The 17,008-nt window shown below is 42.6% G+C and overlaps 1 protein-coding gene across 1 annotated transcript in view; it reads right to left on the minus strand.

Annotated features, from left to right (window-relative positions):
• Positions 1-17,008, minus strand: part of LOC140128221 (A.superbus venom factor 1-like) — a 44,028-nt gene that overhangs the window by 15,540 nt on the left and 11,480 nt on the right. Inside the window, exons 10-23 of the mRNA XM_072149760.1 lie at positions 16,155-16,270; positions 13,223-13,369; positions 11,613-11,816; positions 11,229-11,420; positions 10,902-11,063; positions 10,667-10,796; positions 8,763-8,837; positions 7,094-7,294; positions 5,187-5,298; positions 4,703-4,788; positions 3,557-3,696; positions 3,055-3,267; positions 1,870-1,936; positions 553-639 (exon numbers count right to left, since the gene is read on the minus strand). Of these exons, the coding sequence (XP_072005861.1) occupies positions 553-639; positions 1,870-1,936; positions 3,055-3,267; positions 3,557-3,696; positions 4,703-4,788; positions 5,187-5,298; positions 7,094-7,294; positions 8,763-8,837; positions 10,667-10,796; positions 10,902-11,063; positions 11,229-11,420; positions 11,613-11,816; positions 13,223-13,369; positions 16,155-16,270 (1,932 nt within the window). The remainder of the gene's footprint in view (positions 1-552; positions 640-1,869; positions 1,937-3,054; positions 3,268-3,556; positions 3,697-4,702; positions 4,789-5,186; positions 5,299-7,093; positions 7,295-8,762; positions 8,838-10,666; positions 10,797-10,901; positions 11,064-11,228; positions 11,421-11,612; positions 11,817-13,222; positions 13,370-16,154; positions 16,271-17,008) is intronic.

A 17,008-nucleotide genomic window follows, 5' to 3' on the forward strand; every position in this document is an offset into this window, starting at 1 on the left:
TTTTAATTAAAGGGAATGTACCACCAGTGACTGGTGTTCACCAAGATTTACTGTTAAACATATTGGAGGAATGTGCAGTTTTTAAAATGTGGCAATTGATAAATGTTGAGCAGACTGCAAAGTTTTGTAGGTTTGGGTCCCCCCAGACCTGGCCAAGATCACTATATGGTCACTTCCAGGTTCAGCTTAGCACCTGATTAATAATAATTAGTAATAATTCTGCATTTATATAATAATTAATAATAATTCTGTATTTATATAGAGCGCACAGATTACGCAGCGCTGCATCGGGTTTGCTAAATCGGTCCCTGTCCCATGTGGCTCAGAATCTAATCAACCTACCAGTATGTTTTGGAGTGTGGGAGGAAACCAGAGGAAACCACACAAACACGGAGAGAACATACAAACTCTTTCCAGATGTTGACTCTGGGACTTGAACCCAGGTCTCCAGCACTGCAAGGCTGTAGTGCTAACCACTGTGCAGCCGTGCTGGCTGTGGCCTTGCTTTATCCATCACAGGAGACAAATGGAATGATAATATACGGATCTTACCTTGAATGGTCAAAATTGTTTCCACTTCGGTCCTGGGTACGATATTTTTTTCATTCAGTGGAGTCACAAGCTCTTCCTGAACACCATCTATTGGAGGCAGATGATTCTGTGTACAGTGATATGTTTATGGCTGGAAATGCATGAAGCTGTCTATTTCAATAATGCAACTTGTATAGCTCAATGACTTGGTAAATATTCATTACCCAAAATGATCCTCCTTTCCCTCTTTTTTTTCCAGGAATCATGGAAACCCATTTGGGTTGGGTTAGGAATAGGCAAAGATAAATAAATAAAAAGTATTTACCCTGCTCTGGCTCCCAGTTCCAATATCATGGAAGTAGGTAGTTGCCACCAACTGCAACCAATCCATAGAATAATAATAACGTGTTTCGGTTGTGAAGCCCCTTTTTAGAATACACAACAGCATTTTGAAAAAGACCTTTTTGCTTGAAACGCGTCATGTACAACTTTAAGTGTTCCAAGAAGCACCGTTCCAGCAATTTTTTGTATACTTGGTACTTTAAGGATACTGGGATCACACACATTTTGGAAGATGTCCTAGGATATACAGTATCTGCTGAACATATACCTCAACACTTCCAATATGATAATATATGCACTGATTCTACTTATATCGGGTGAGAGACTTATTGGTGGGTATGGTTACTCTGCACTATTACTTGAGGCTTCCGCATATTATATTTTTATTACTATAAGCTGTAGAATAGGTGACATCATCAGTGCCTGCTTTACCCATGATTGGCTGCAGAAGGTTGCGTAACCCATTAAGCTCCTGACCCGGCCGACAGTGCAAATGAAACAACTCCACATGGGTCTTAATTGGTCTCCATAAGGAGAAATCTTACTTCCCGACCCTAGTCACAAGTCTCCCACTCAGCCAAACAGTTCCCTAGGCTGTACTGAGGAGACCCATGAAACAGCGCCGTCTACAGTTGGGAGTCTGTTCCTTCTGGAATAGATATACTGGTTTGGTTTTAATCCCGCATCATGTCATTAGGCTTCTCGAAGGTCATGCTTGATGTCAAGGGAGCTGCCTTACAAGGTAGCCAAAAGAGTCATGGTTTTCCTCATCCTTTCCTGAAAAACTTTGCATATTTTCCCAAATGAAACAACAACAGCCATGACACTGGATCCGGGAGGCCGGGCAGGGTAAGTACACTTTAAAATTAACATTTTTTAAAATTTGGCTTAACTTTGTCCTAAATTAGATTTGCAGATCACCATCGTGAGAAATACCCTACTATCCTGCATGTTAATCTAGACTGGGATTATTCATATTGAGAATATTTGTCTCACCTTTTCCTTTAACAGCTGGTTCCAGGATCACAGATTTGACATTTTTAGTAAGACGCTGACCTTCCGGCTGAAAGACAATATATAAAAGTATAATGAATTGAGTCCTAGGTTACAAGTTTTTCAATCGGAAATATGTCAAGACTAACTAAGTGGATACAACAATCTACTGGCAGAATATGAAAAGAATCTATTATTTGGATTGGGGGCTAAGATACATGAATGTGACTTTATACTGATTGGAACAGAGGCGATAATAATAATTACACCATAATGTTAGGCTGAATGAGGCCGGATATGGATGTTAGAATAATAGAGTAATTTATCAAAATCCATCATGATAAGCCAGGGACATTACTCATAGATCCTCCTCCCTTATAGAATCAACTTTTAAAATGAATGCTAATGAGCCTGAAGGGCTCTTGGAGGCAGTATAAAGCCCCTCCATGCTACAGCTTCACAGTCTCTTACACTCCTCCTTACAGTCTCCTCTTCCCTTCTTCTCCCTCAGGACTTCCCCCCTCCCTCTGCCTGATGTCATCTCACACAGTGGGAAGGGATCCTGCACAGTGTAATATGTAAAGCCACAGCATGGAGCTCTTGTAATTCCCCAGAGACCCCTTAGGCTAGTTTTGAGGTGACCCGAACTGCAATGTTCACGTTCATACCAAACAGTGAAGGTTCGGGTCCGCAGAACACGAACCTGGACTTCAGTCAGAAGTTTGGGTTCCATTCACCTCCCACTGGTAACACTAGCGATCGGTGCTGCCACCAATCGTGGGTGTTATCCTTTATCTGTCCGCAGGGAAAGTTTTCCACAGCATGTAGTTCTTGCCACCATTTTGGCAGCCATCTTGATGCTCCCTGTGAAGGCATTTTCCTGTGACGTCACTGGGAGCGACAGGACCAATGCCAAAATGGCAGTTTTGTCCGCGGCATGTAAAGGATAACACCTGCCAAGATTCGGGTCAGGGTTCCACAAACCCGGTGGACCTAATACTGATGGGTCAGCTCATCATTATCTCTGACTCATTAGCATAATTTTCAAAGTTGATTTTAGTAGGACGGAGGCCCTGGATATAAGTAGATCACCACAGAGGACACTTATAAATCCTGATAATTTATGATAAGAATGTAAAGTTTCACCACATTTTTATGCAGTTATACGTATACTCTTTCCTTACTTACCACAACCTTCAGCTTCTTTTTGACTCCATCGGACACAAACTTCCCAGCAACTGCAGCCTTCACCTCCACGTCATGATCACCCAGGTTTAGCGGGACAATGATAAAGGGAACGGCTACAGAAGACTGACCTTTAATATTTACAATCTGACGGAATTTAGCTTTGGCTGTGGACAGACTACATAATTCTGGATTGTGAGTTAGTTCCACTCGCACCTAAGATGAAGACACAAATGGTGAAGATAGGTGCAAGGTAATGCAAATGCATGGAAGGTGATGTGAAAATGTTGAAGAAAATTCATCTACTGTATGAACTACACAAAGAGCACTGCACGCATACTAATTGATATGTATTAGAGGGCAAATTTTTAAAAATTAAGAAAAATTGTGTTGAAGCATCAAAAGCAGATTGGATTGATTTTAGATCATGTTATTGTAATAACCCAAATTGTTTAATGAAAGCAATGAATACTGTAGTTGTAAAACCCAAGCTGTTGTTTCTTACCTTGACATCGTCATGTCCATAGTTGTAGAGTACGGCTCGAATTTCCACCTGCTCATTTCTGACCACGGAATATGGAAGCTTAAGGTCAATAAAGAAGTCCTTCATTACCTTGATTTCATAAGGCTTGGCTATGCAGATACCTGAGTACAATTGATGTTAATATAGCAGTGTATTAATTAGATTGTTAAAGAATAACTGTAAAGGTATAATGATTTTCCCAAATTCTCATATGTGACCCCCCCCCCCTTTAAAAACAATCAGAACGTTGCCCATATTATGCTTCTTGCTCTTTTCTTTCGAAAGTTATGGCATTTTCTGTTCTGAAAGTGTTTGTCAAAAATCTTTCTCACTAGAGGTGAAGTGGCCAGAGACTAACCTCTTCCTGTATCTGCCCTGAAGTTGAGTCCAATTTAATCTGCCCACAGATTCCATGATGCCTTGTGTTCTCTTTCAAAGTAATTTAGCATCAAATCAATTTAGATTCCCACTAGTAAAACCACTGAACACTGCACAGTGCACATACAGGATGTATGTAGTGACCAACATGGCAGCTCCTGTCACATGGATGCGCAGGGAACATGTAATAAGTGTTAGAAATCATATGTAAACAGTCGCATGAAGTCTATAGCCAGGGCTGTGCTAGCACTAAAGGTTAATAGCATATCTGCACAGAGAGGATACTGCCGATGACAATGTGGGGGAAGGGAGCAGTTACAACTGCTATTGTGAATCTTGTTACATTTTTTGACTACTTTTTGCTTCAAAATTCTGTACCTCACTTCTATCTTTGCTATGACTCGGTTGTCCTGACTTCACTTTTGTCTGTTTGTCTTTCTCTCTTTGTTCATTTGTTATCTGTTCCGAGCACATACTCAGGGAGTAAGGATTGTTGTCCTCCGAGAGTTAGAGCAATGTGGGCAAGTAACAGCAAGGGTCATGTGTTAGCTCGGGGCCTGTACCTCTTTCTCTGTCATGACAATATCTTAATAGTAATAGTTGGGTGCAATATTTTACAACTGAATATACCACATAATGCCATCAAAGAAACGTTAGAATATTCTTTCTAAAATATATCAACCTCATGCATAGTTATGATATGTGACTACACATTTTCCCATAAGATACAGAACTTTTTTAAGTCTTTACCTTTATTTTGAGAGAGACTCACAGCCAGAACTTCCCAAGTAGTAATCGAATCCTTCAAGAAGACATTCAGGTCTTTGGATGAAATTCTAAAAGGATTTAAAAATCTCAGTGGTGAAAATGTACAAATCAGTGCGTGACACGGGAAAAGATCATATGTTCTCTCAACGGTACAGATGTCACCTTGCTTATGACCATAGAGCTGCCACATGGTCCATGGATAGGGAAGCCCATTGTCATCCCTTCCACCTTTGTCACTGGTAGTAGCTTTTGTAAGACTTTACAAAGAAACAGCAGACAAGGAGTCTTAAAATTGACCCAAAGTTGATGACAAGGCTAGGAAAGGTAGAAGTTTTGGTCAACCAAAACTGGCATCATAATGCCTTTACTAATAAAATTACGACTTTGCAAGGTCTCTTCAATACTTATTATAATATTATTCTAAAATGAAATTGAATATCATGCAACTATGACAGGAAAAATGTACCCATTACTATCCGGCTTTTCTGTCATGTATTCTACTTTCCATAACCACGACTCGGGAAACTCTGTTCTTGAAAAAATATCAGCATCGGGAAGATATTCTTCATCTTCGTCACCTATAACATGTTAATAGGGGGGGCATTCATTACTTGCTCCTTCACGTAGAAAACCTGCACTTAAGACTTTCCTCACTTTTATATTTATCTACAAAACTTTTTAGTAGAACTGTAAGAGACAGAAATATACTGGGTTATATTGCTTTATTTTTATCTACAATTCAGTGAAAATTCTTGTCACGGCCGTACCCGCGATCCTCGGTACGGATCGCGGGTACACACCCATGCCCTTCCATGTGCCAGCTATGCCCCCGGCCCATACTCACCTCTCCGGGCTCCTGGCTCTGCGTTGGTCCCGAGTAGGCCGCACGTCTGCTTCTAGACTAGGCCCCGACTCTCCTAGCCTTAAAGGGCCAGCATCCATCCTGATTGGCGCTGGCTAATCCGTCTTGCCTTCATAATCCGGCACCTCCCTACACTCACTACTGGATCTTCAAGTTAGTATTCCTGAAGTGAAAGCCCTCCTGTGTTTCCTAGTGTTCCTTCGTTTCCAGGATTCCTCTGTGTGTCGGTACTCCAGTGTTCCTCTGTGTTCCTGGGTTTCTTGTATTTCCCTGTGGCGTTCCTGTGTTGCTGTGGCGTTCCTGTGTTCTTGTGGAGTTCTTGTGGTGTTCCTGTGTTTCTGTAGCGTTCCTGTGGCGGTCCTGTATCCCTGTGGCGGGCCTGTATCCCTGTGTGGTCCTGTATTCTTGTGGCGGTCCTGTATTCTTGTGGTGGTCCTGTATTCCTGTGGCGGTCCAGTATTCCTGTGGCGGTCCGGTATTCCCATGGCGGTCCAGTATCCCAGTGGTTGTCCTGAGGTCCTGCCATCCAGCTGAGGTTCTGCCATCCAGCCGAGGTCCTGCCATCCAGCCATGGTCCTGCCATCCAGTCGAGGTCCTGTCATCTAGCTTAGGTCCTGCCATCCCGAGGTCCGTTCCTGTGTCCTGCTGCTGTGATCCTTCCGGCGGTTCCTACTCCGGTGATCCATCCCTGGTTACTGTGGTTCCTGTTTGCTGCTTCCCTACCTTGGGCCTAGTTTCACCCGTGGAACGACCATCCTGCTTTCTGGCGGGTTCTGCCGGAGACCAAAGGCCACTTAGACTCCGGTCCCAGGTTGCGGCTAGTACCATATCCCCCCGGTGGTCCACAGGGTCCAGAAACTCTAGCCCCAAGAGACTCTTCCACTCCCCTGTATGTGACAGTTCTGTCATGAGTAGAAGACCTTTGTAAAGTGTATATTGAAATCAAATCTATTTCAAACTTGTTTTAAAAAGTTCAGGTGCCACTAAATTCTCATCTTCATATTGTCTTTTAAAGGATGTTTGAATTTTAACATTTTTTCGAGCCACAATTTGACGGGAGTGCTGTCAATGAACATCTCACCCATCTGGTTATCAAGGAAAGTTTTAGAGCATAACGCATCAAAATTCTCTATCGATTCTGACAGCTCAATTCTGAGCTTTCTGAGCTCACCTAAAATAATGCCTATTTTGCACCCCAGCATTATCTGGAAACCTGTGTACCCCAAGCCTTAGCCAGAACCCTGTGTAGGAACCCTGTGTAACCTGAATCTGTACCTGACCCTTTATCCTGTCTGTGTTCCTGCCTGTTTCTGGTACCTGTTCTGTACCTCATTCTGAAGTCATATCAATCCTGTGTCTACTCCCCAAGAGAAGGGATGGTCGACCAGAACTCTGTGAACATTAGGGTTTGCGAGGCTTGTTAGGTAGGTGAGAGGAGTTGTGGGTAAGTTTAGGGCCTGCACCTCATTGTCTATAAGGCCCGCTTTTCCCTTATCCCAATAAGTTCTTACTTCTGCCATGTATATCTTCAACTTTTAGCTTCTCCTCCTCTTCCTTCTTCTTTTTGAAGTAGTTGCAGCAGTCCAAGAAAGCGGCTATACATTCTTTGCCTTCTAAGATGTTTTCTGCTCTTCTTTCGCAGCTGTGGCCCATCGGATTCTCATGCATGCCATCATTGCAGCATGTCCTCAATGACTCCTTATATTTGGAGGCTGAAAAAAACATTTCAGATAACCATAACAAATCTAAGGTCAGACTCAAGCATTTACAGTAAATTAACAAAGTCACCTCATTACATCATCAGAACTGAATACGAAAAAGAGACAGGTCAGTTTAATCCAGTTTATAATCCTATCGTGTTGATCCAGAAACAGTTGCCAGAATATTATAGGGACTCGATTCATTTCTATAGGAGATTGTTTTTCTCATTGTTTGTGCTGAATTTTTCAACTCCTTCCCCCCAGTACAAAGTATATAAAAAGAACAGCCCCAGCCCCTAGTGTCTGAGTTAGGGAACAGTGCGTAAAGCAGAAGACTATGTCAGAGGGACAAGAAGAAGAGGCTGAGATGGTGATAATCTGACATAGACCCTGGGCTCCTAGTCTTTGTCCAGTAGAGGAACAGCTTGCCAAGGCCTTTCCTCAGCTTAAAGCCCTTCTTCTGACAGGGGGACGTTTGGAAAAGCCAGCTCTAAGCATTGCTTGTATTGTTTTACACTTCAATTTCTTCAGTAAAGAACCTCACATAGGGTGTTGAGCAATGCCAAACATGTGTGAAAGTACAAAGGTCCGTACGACCACCATAGTCTTACTACTTCTAAAATTTAGGAGACCACCTGCTGTGGCAATGGCTAAAACTTACTGTATTTCCTCTCTGTATATGTCTGCTTGACCTGTGTCTGCTGGGAATTATGTTGGACTTTCTCTTTGAACCTCTGGTGGACCTGGGTCTGCTGACTTGTGGGGTACCTGCCAGTGCTTGAACCCGGTTTCCCTTGTTTCTACCAGTATTGGATCCTGCCATAGCCAGTAACCCACTATGTCCTTGCCCAAGTCATGCCAGCATCTGGAACCCTGCCTTGACGCTGCCAGCATCTGGAACCCTGCATTGTACCAAGCGCCGGTATATTATAAATATCCCCCACAATCTAGTTATTAGAAGAAATAGTCAACATGCAATTCATACATGTATTAAATTATATTAAAATTATTGTAAAACCTTAAAATGCAACCAACTTGAAAGGGAAAGTGGTGGTCTCCAATATACAAATAATAACTAATGTGAGGTATATAAAACCTGAAGAAACAAAGATTATTATAACATCCTCAAAATAATAGAAGTAATTCAAGTTTTTAATTATCATACACATCTCTTGGACATTATATAAGGAAGTTATATAGACCAAATAAAGTCCAGGTCTTCTTACAAACCAGGTAATAGGAGCAGAGACCACCACGATAGCACCTGATGCTGTCCTAAGAAGAAGCCGAATTTTGACCCCACTTATAACCCAATCTGATTATTTACCATTACTCTACTATATCATTTTCATTACTCCTCCTTTATAATATTTGTAACAGTCTTTTATGTGCTAAAGTATCAAACAGCTCATAAAATGCAACATCCATGAACAAAAAAAATAAATCAACTAATTCATCATTCCTATGGTCCACATCTCACCATATGTGGTTTTCACTTGGATCAGTTGGGCAGAGGAGCGGCGTCTCCGAGCAGCACGGACTTCACATTGTTGTTCTGATGGAAAAAAAATAAAATCTAATTATTCTGTACTGTGGACCATATAGCAGCTTAGTCTGGCAGACGTAGGTCGGTCATACCAAGAGATGAGCTAACTTTGCTAGATTTACTTTACTGAAGTCTATCAAAGTTTTCAGAAGACCCATTACAAGTCCATATTGAATCACTTGAATCAGTCGGGAATCGATTTTGCTCTAATTTTACCTGCCTTGTTTAGAGGACATAGGTTGGTCATCCTAAGAGATGAACAAAGTTTGCGAGATTTGTCAAATTTATCAGAAGACTCGAAACAAGTCCATATTACTCAGAACCAATTTTGCTCCAATTGTCACAGATATTGGTATATAACCCCTCATGTCCTCTAGTTCTTTTTATAAAAAGTTTCTACAAATGTTTTCATTTTCTCTCACCCATCCCCCCTCCATCAGCTATGAGATGAACGGCAGCTCCTATTTTGAAAAATTTATCGGAAGCGAAACATAAAAGATTCCCTCATCTCTCGTCACCATCTTCCACTTTTGGTACTTGCTACATAATTTTTTCCTCTCTTTCTTGTCATCTTTTCATAATTACATGATCCTCCCTTGTTTTGCCCTTTTACATGAACACCTATAAGACTTTTACCTCGATTCATTACTTGACTCTCATGATTATTCCCCTTTTATGTACCGTATATGCCGGCGTATAAGACGACTGGGCGTATAAGACGACCCCCAACTTCTGCCCTAAAAATATAGAATTTGGTATATACTCACTGTATAAGACTACCCCTCTCCCAAATGAAAAAAAGTCTGCTTAAAACTTTGCAAAACAAACAAGAGAGCAAGTGCCTGGTGATCATAACTGTAAGCTGCGATATTAATGAAGATCCGACATGCTTCTGTAAGTGCCGCCTGTGACCCCCAGCTCTGTGACGCCGACCGCTGTGACAGGGCGGCTGCATTAGCATACGCGTACTAAGCCTCTTCTATTGACTGTGAGAGGCGGACTGCCGCGCATGCGCGGCGATCCCAGGAAGCGGCTCTCTGCGCGCTGACGGGGAAAAAAACACCTCACACAGTGCGGCCCCCGTATATCCAGCGTATAAGACGACCCCCCACTGTAGCCATTATTTTAAGGGGTTAAAAAGTAGTCTTATACGCCAGTATATACAGTACACATGACCTCTTCAATGCCACTTTGCCCCTTGATCTCATGCAATGGGGCACATTTACTTACCCGTCCCGGTAATTCCACCCATCTGGAATATCCGACAAGGATTTGGGTCTGCCGCGATTCACTAAGATCACGTGTCCAATTTCCTACATGTGTCGCTTCCCTGCTGAGGTCCGCCGGAGTTCACCATCTTCTTCTCGGTGCATGTAAGTGCTGATTTTTAAATTCCGCGGTTTGTCCGAATCAGTCGGGTTGTCTGACGGCCACACCCCCGATTTGTGTCACATTCAAACAGGCGCCGATGCGCCACAATCCGTTCGCATGTTGCAAAAACCCGGTATAATTCAGGGCAAAATGATAAAAAGTTGGAAAACCCAACAAAAATGCGGCGTTCGGACCCTTAGTAAATGTGCCCCAATATTTGTTTTCATATTACTTTTCTTTTCCATCTACTCATCTTAATACTTCATAATTGCTCTTTTTTTTATCTTCACGACTCTAGCTTGATGTCTTCCTTACTTTACAGTGTCTTGGACTTTTATCATCTCTTTTTTATACTATCTGAAATACAACTATATCTATGCCTCTTCCTTCTTCAGTTAATTTAATTGTCCTGTTTTCCAAAATTTTTTCAGGTCATGTTCTTCTATAAAAAATAAGATCTTTGTCACCTGATCTCTGCTGGGTTGTTGATTGGGTAGTTGATTGTAGGGCCAGTCCGGCATCAAAAAACACCCCCATACTATTGGCTCCACCTCCAGGTGTACAGGCAATGTCGGACTTCTCCACGGATTCCCACAACTAGACGGATACAGCAGAATTCTTTGGTTTGATGCTCATAAAGAGAAAACTTGCCTCACTTTCCTAAGATAATTATTTTTTTCAAGTAACTAACACACTCCTCACCTTTTTTTGGGAGATCCTAAATTTACTGTTCATGGCAAAGACACCTTTGTCTACGGCCACCAATCCCACATGAGCCTTGTGATCTGCTTTAACTTTCAGTTTCATGAACGAACCAGGGCTTTGGACTTTTTCGTCTCTTTCTGTATTAGCCGTCACCAACAACTGTGTCATGGTATAAAATGGGTAGGTTAGCTAACATGCTTTCTTTTGCACAAGTAGCTAAATGGTAAAATTAGTTACAGTTTTAGGTAGGACTATATATTCATGTCCAATTCTTAACACCACTTGTCACCTCTACTTAATCTATTTAGATTTTTAGCTTCTTACCGTTCCCATGCAGGAGTCGGTTACATCCACCCAGATAGAGTCCGCAACAATCTCATTTCCAACAATGTAATATGCAATTATACGGAAGGATGGAATGAGTTCTTCTCTGATGGGGAGAGACATGGTGACCAATGGCTGGCCCGGCAGCCGAGGTTGTCTGTCCGCCTTCAGAATCCTGCCCTTGGTCATGATCTAAAAACATGGAAGATGGTAGATACTATAGAAGTACAGACTTATATGTAGCTTACTATGAAGAAGAACTTTCCTTTCATTCATATCAAACATAGTCCGAGAAACTGATGATTCTACAATCTCTATAAATACAGATGGTTAGCTTGTCCATTGAGGGTTGAAGTACAATTGCTTGGATAAATGATAGTTTACCAGGTAGGTGAAGTGTAGTATCTGGTTCTGCAGGGCTGCATTGCTATTACGTATATTGAAATTTACAGCCAGATTGTCTCCAGGTTTGACCTCCGAGGCGGTGATACCGATGTGCAGGTAGTTTCCAGCTGACTGATAAGCATTGACTGTCAATGATGCAGTTGCTTGTCGGGGAGGGGTAAGCTTAGGATCCGATGTTCTCACCTATAATTTACAGAAGATGGTGAAATAGAGGACATATGGAATGACCAGGTTTAAATAAAAAATCTTTACAAAAAAAGTTCAGGTCCTGAAACACTAAAATGCATATGCCCCTCCCCCCTCGAGACAAAGACTTCCTGTCCTGATAGACCATAATGGATCAATCTCACGAATGTTTTTGCACTCTCTTACCAGTCTCATGTGATTCAGCCTGAAACATGTTGCAGAAAATTTGTGACATTCAAGATTGATCCCTGAGCTGCCTGTAAGGCCTTGGCCATCAGACTCATAATCCTCTACTTGGTGCTATGGGGAAATACAGTAGAACTGGAGTATCACTAAAAAAACCTAACTGAACAGCTTCACAGATTTTCACTTGGCTTTATACAAAAACATACAAAAAGTGACAAATAAATGATCTCAATATTTTGGAGCAAGACCAGGAAGTTAATGATGGAAATGTTAATGAACTAAGCCGAAGCCTGAATCGATATAACAAAAAAGATGGAGAAAATGCTGTTTTGTGAATATTTTGTATTTGTATCAAACAAAAACACATTTCTGCAGGCAATCGATTCCTCATGTAGTGTCAGGTTACCCTACTACACCCTCACAAAACACCTGTTTACTGCGGAATAAGTTCCAATGGCAACTTCACCAAAAACAAAGGTGTCCTCTTTAGGTTCGATGATCTGCGCACTGATTTTATTTTATCAGTCCCCAAAATATTTTATGTTGGTGAGCTATGAGTTCATCGATATTTTTAGATTTTTTTAGTGAAGTTATTCAAGAAATTGTAAATATAGTAATTAGGGGGACTACTCTCTTCCAAGATAGATAAAAGCTCTGTAGTTCAATAAAAATTTGAGTCTGTAACTGTGTGATGCTTTCCAAGTATTATATATGTGGCACATAGCCATAGCGTGCAATCCAAAAAAGTCAAAAAGACTGAGGTCTCATTATTATATGTGAGTGTTCTCCAAGAACTCTTTTTGAAAGCATTCTGCTCAGACTTACACATTGGGGCACATTTACTAAGGGTCCGCCGGACGCATTTCTGTCGGGTTTCCCGAATTTTTGGGGTTTTTGGTGCACTCGGTCGGATTGTGGCGCATCGGAACCGGCTTACATGCGTCACAAATCGGGGGCGTGGCCGTCGGACAACCTGACTGATTCGAACAAACCGCGGAATTTAAAAATCAAATTGTGTCGCAAGATCAGCACTCACATGCACCGGGAAGAAGAAGGTGAACTCCGGCGGACCTCAGCGGAGAAGCGACACATGCAGGAAATTGGACGCACGATCTTAGTGAATCTCGGCAGATCCGAATCCTCGTCGGACATTCCGGATTGGCGGCGTCAATGGGGCGGGTAAGTAAATGTGCCCCATTATCTGCAGAGATACTTACAGTAATTTGAAGGTTTTGTATATTTGCCGCAGTGTTCAGTGTCAGCCGGGCCGTTCCGTCTATTCCTGTTATACCCTCTACTTTTCCCGGTTCAGCAACCACTGGGATCCGAATTGCTGGAGAACCATCAGGGTTTGTCACAAACACCTTTAAAGTAAAAAAAAGGCAACTTAGTAATATCTATATTTTCGGTAGAAATAAAAGCATTGAACTTTCTCTTAGGGCCAGCTTTAAATACAGGCAATTTAAGTACAAGATAGGTTCTATAGGTTGGGTCTTAAGTGGAATTTGTATGCAAGCTGGAACAGGTATATTTAGTAAGTGTAATTGTAAATTCAAATAATTTTTTGGTTCCTGTGACAAATTGATTTGGAAAATTTGGGGTTGACAAAGGAACAAAAAAGCTTCATTGCAGACACCTGCTGCATGAGGATAAAATTCTGTAATTTACTGGCACCCAGAGAGATCGCAATGGGCAGTGGGGTCCATTTGTAACTAGGGGTCATCTGTAAGTTGGCTGTTCTTAGGTCAAGGACTGCTTGTAAAGGCAGGCTCGGTCTGGCCCACCAGGGGGCTGGGGAATCCCCCGGTGGGCCCTGATACCTGGCCCCTATACCTGGCACTGCCAGTGGCTGCAATAGTACTCGATGCGGCTTTATAGGTTAGAAGGTTGGTGCTGTGCGAAAACTTACATCCCCAACCACAGCCCAGCCACCAGCAGAAAGCCTGGGAAACCAGGGGTAACTCTTATACTATCCCTAACCACAGCCCAGCCACCAGCAGAAAGCCGGGGAAACCAGGGGTAACTCTTATACTATCCCTTACCACAGCCCAGTAACCAGTCGAAAAGCCCGGGAAACCAGGGGAAACTCTTATACTATCCCTAACCACAGCCCAGCCACCAGCAGAAAGCCCGGGAAACCAGGGGTAACTCTTATACTATCCCTAACCACAGCCCAGCCACCAGCAGAAAGCCCGAGAAACCTGGGGTAGCTCTTATACTATCCCTAACCACAGCCCAGCCACCAGCAGAAAGCCTGGGACACCAGGGGTAGCTGTTATACCATCCCTAACCACAGCCCATCCACCATCAGAAAGCCTGGGAAACCAGGGGTAACTCTTATACAATCCCTAACCACAGCCCAGCCACCGGCAGAAGCCCAGGAAACCCGGGGTAACTCTTATACTATCCCTAACCACAGCCCTGCCACCAGCAGAAAGCCTGGAAAACCAGCAGTAACTCTTATACTATCCCGAACCACAGCCCAGTCACCAGCAGAAGCCCCGGAAACCAGGGGTAACTATTATATTATCCCTAACCACAGCCCAGCCACCAGCAGAAAGCCCAGGAAACCAGGGGTAACTCTTATACTATCCCTAACCACAGCCCAGCCTCCAGCAGGAAGCCTGAGAAACCAGCTGTAACTCTTATACTATCTCTAACCACAGCCCAGCCACCAGCAGAAAGCCTGGGAAACCAGCAGTAACTCTTATACTATCCCTAACCACAGCCCAGCCACCAGCAGAAAGCCTGAGAAACCAGCTGTAACTCTTATACTATCCCTAACCACAGCCCAGCCACCAGCAGAAAGCCTGGGAAACCAGCGGTAACTCTTATACTATCCCTAACCACAGCCTAGCCACCAGCAGAAAGCCTGGGAAACCAGGGGTAACTCTTATACTATCCCTTACCACAGCCCAGTAACCAGTCGAAAAGCCCGGGAAACCAGGGGTAACTCTTATACTATCCCTAACCACAGCCCAGCCACCAGCAGAAAGCCCGGGAAACCAGCGCTAACTCTTATACTATCCCTAACCACAGCCCAGCCACCAGCAGAAAGCCTGGGAGACCAGCGGTAACTCTTATACTATCCCTAACCACAGCCCAGCCACCAGTACAAAGCCCGGGAAACCAGGGGTAACTCTTATACTATTCCTAGCATCAATGCCCTGAGATAAGGTCACTACTGTAGCCCCTGTACACAAACCAAGCGCCGAGCACTAGCAGAGAGGGAGGGAGAAAGGGCTTAGATTATCCTTTATTTCACTGCCCCCACTAGTGATTAAAAATTCCCTTATCCCAGAATACTTGTATGTAGTAGTAGGTGGGCCCCCAAAATCAATTTCCCTGGTGGGCGCACCCCAGTCCGACCCTGTGTAAAGGTAAAGAGATACTGAAACGAAATACTTGGAAATTCCCAATTTGTTTATCTTTATAGAAAAAGGAGCTGTAAAAATGTGCAAAAAATTAATTCACACCACTTTGTACCTTTAAAAGGATTTCTAGTTAATAAAATCTATTTTAGAAGATCATGAAGACAGTAAGACAGAAAACCTAGAACTTCATGCTGCTTAAGTACCACTGCTCTTAGTTCTTGATACAATCCCCCTCCTTGGAGTCTTTCTTGGAGAGGCCCACCGAGCCAATCACTGTTAACAGGTCTGACCTGACTCAGTCCGCGATTGGTCGAACAAGCGATTCCTAGTGTCCTCTGTGGTCATGGAGTGAAGTGAGAACAATGAAAAGTGGTACTGGAGTGGTGGAGGACTGGTCAGTAATAGTTTATTGATCTTTTATTGATAGTTTTTTTTTACTGGACAAACTCTTTAAGGGGGTATTCCGACAAAGACAAGATTCTTAAATACACTCAGGATAGCAAAATAACACATTTTCTAATTCACTGTTATTAAAAAAAGTTTAGATATAATTCTAACCTGTCTCTATCAGTCCTGGTTTACACAATTTCGGTTGCCCCGGCATCCGACCATTATTCTTCTGACTTTAGGGTCAGGAAAACATATTGTTCTCCTGTCTGATGCTGCACTGAGCTCCTCTCTGCCTCCAGCCCCCACCCAAACATACTAAGGCGAGCTCATATATGTCTGTGTCATGCATTTTCTTATATATTAAATATTAACAAGGGTCACATACCATAAGGTCAAAGGGCATTGCGGGCTTGAAATATTTGGAGGTTTTTGTAAATAGAACTTTAAATGGTGATTTCACAATATGAATGTCCTCCAGTTCGCTTTCCACAATTTCACTGCCTGAAAGGACAAGAGGAATCAATGTGGTGAGTAAAAGAGATTCCTGACCATAAAATGGCTGCAGATAGAGGGTCGTGTGATCTCTAGCTGTCTATGGGCAATCACCCTGCCAGGATCTTAATCTTATATTAATGAATACTATCATAAGGTTCTAGCAGGGCAATTGCTCATGGACAGATAGAGATCACATGACCCTCCATCTGCGGCCATTTTATGGACAGGGATGTTTGGCTGATGAGGTAACAGACAGGAGGCTTCACTTTACACATCAAGAAAGTGGATCAGAACTATTAATAGATGTATATTGGTAAATTACTTAATATCCTGCCCGCCAACACTTACACACACATTATAGTGTTTTATGAAATACAGCAGGGGAATTTATCAGGAGGATTTGGTGTGCATGTTTTCACACCAAAATGTCACATTTCCGTATTTGGTGCCACCGAAATGGTACAATTACACATGCATCTTATTTTGCAGCGTAAACACGCACATCAGACCGATCAGAGATCTGATAAATCCTCCCCACTGTGTCAAAAAATAATGATTCCCTTTGGATGTTTCTAGAAACCTGACCTTATACATCACTTATATCCAACTTTATTCGAAGTGGACAAAGAATCCACTAACAACCGGAATAATTGTTACAGAACGGCAATTTATCTCAATAAAGCGTGTTAAAAAGGGGCTGGGAACCTCGGAGAAAGAACCCATATACACAATAACATTGTCCCC

The sequence above is a fragment of the Engystomops pustulosus genome, chromosome 4 (assembly GCF_040894005.1).
Source record: "Engystomops pustulosus chromosome 4, aEngPut4.maternal, whole genome shotgun sequence".
Classification (NCBI taxonomy): Eukaryota; Metazoa; Chordata; class Amphibia; order Anura; family Leptodactylidae; genus Engystomops; species Engystomops pustulosus.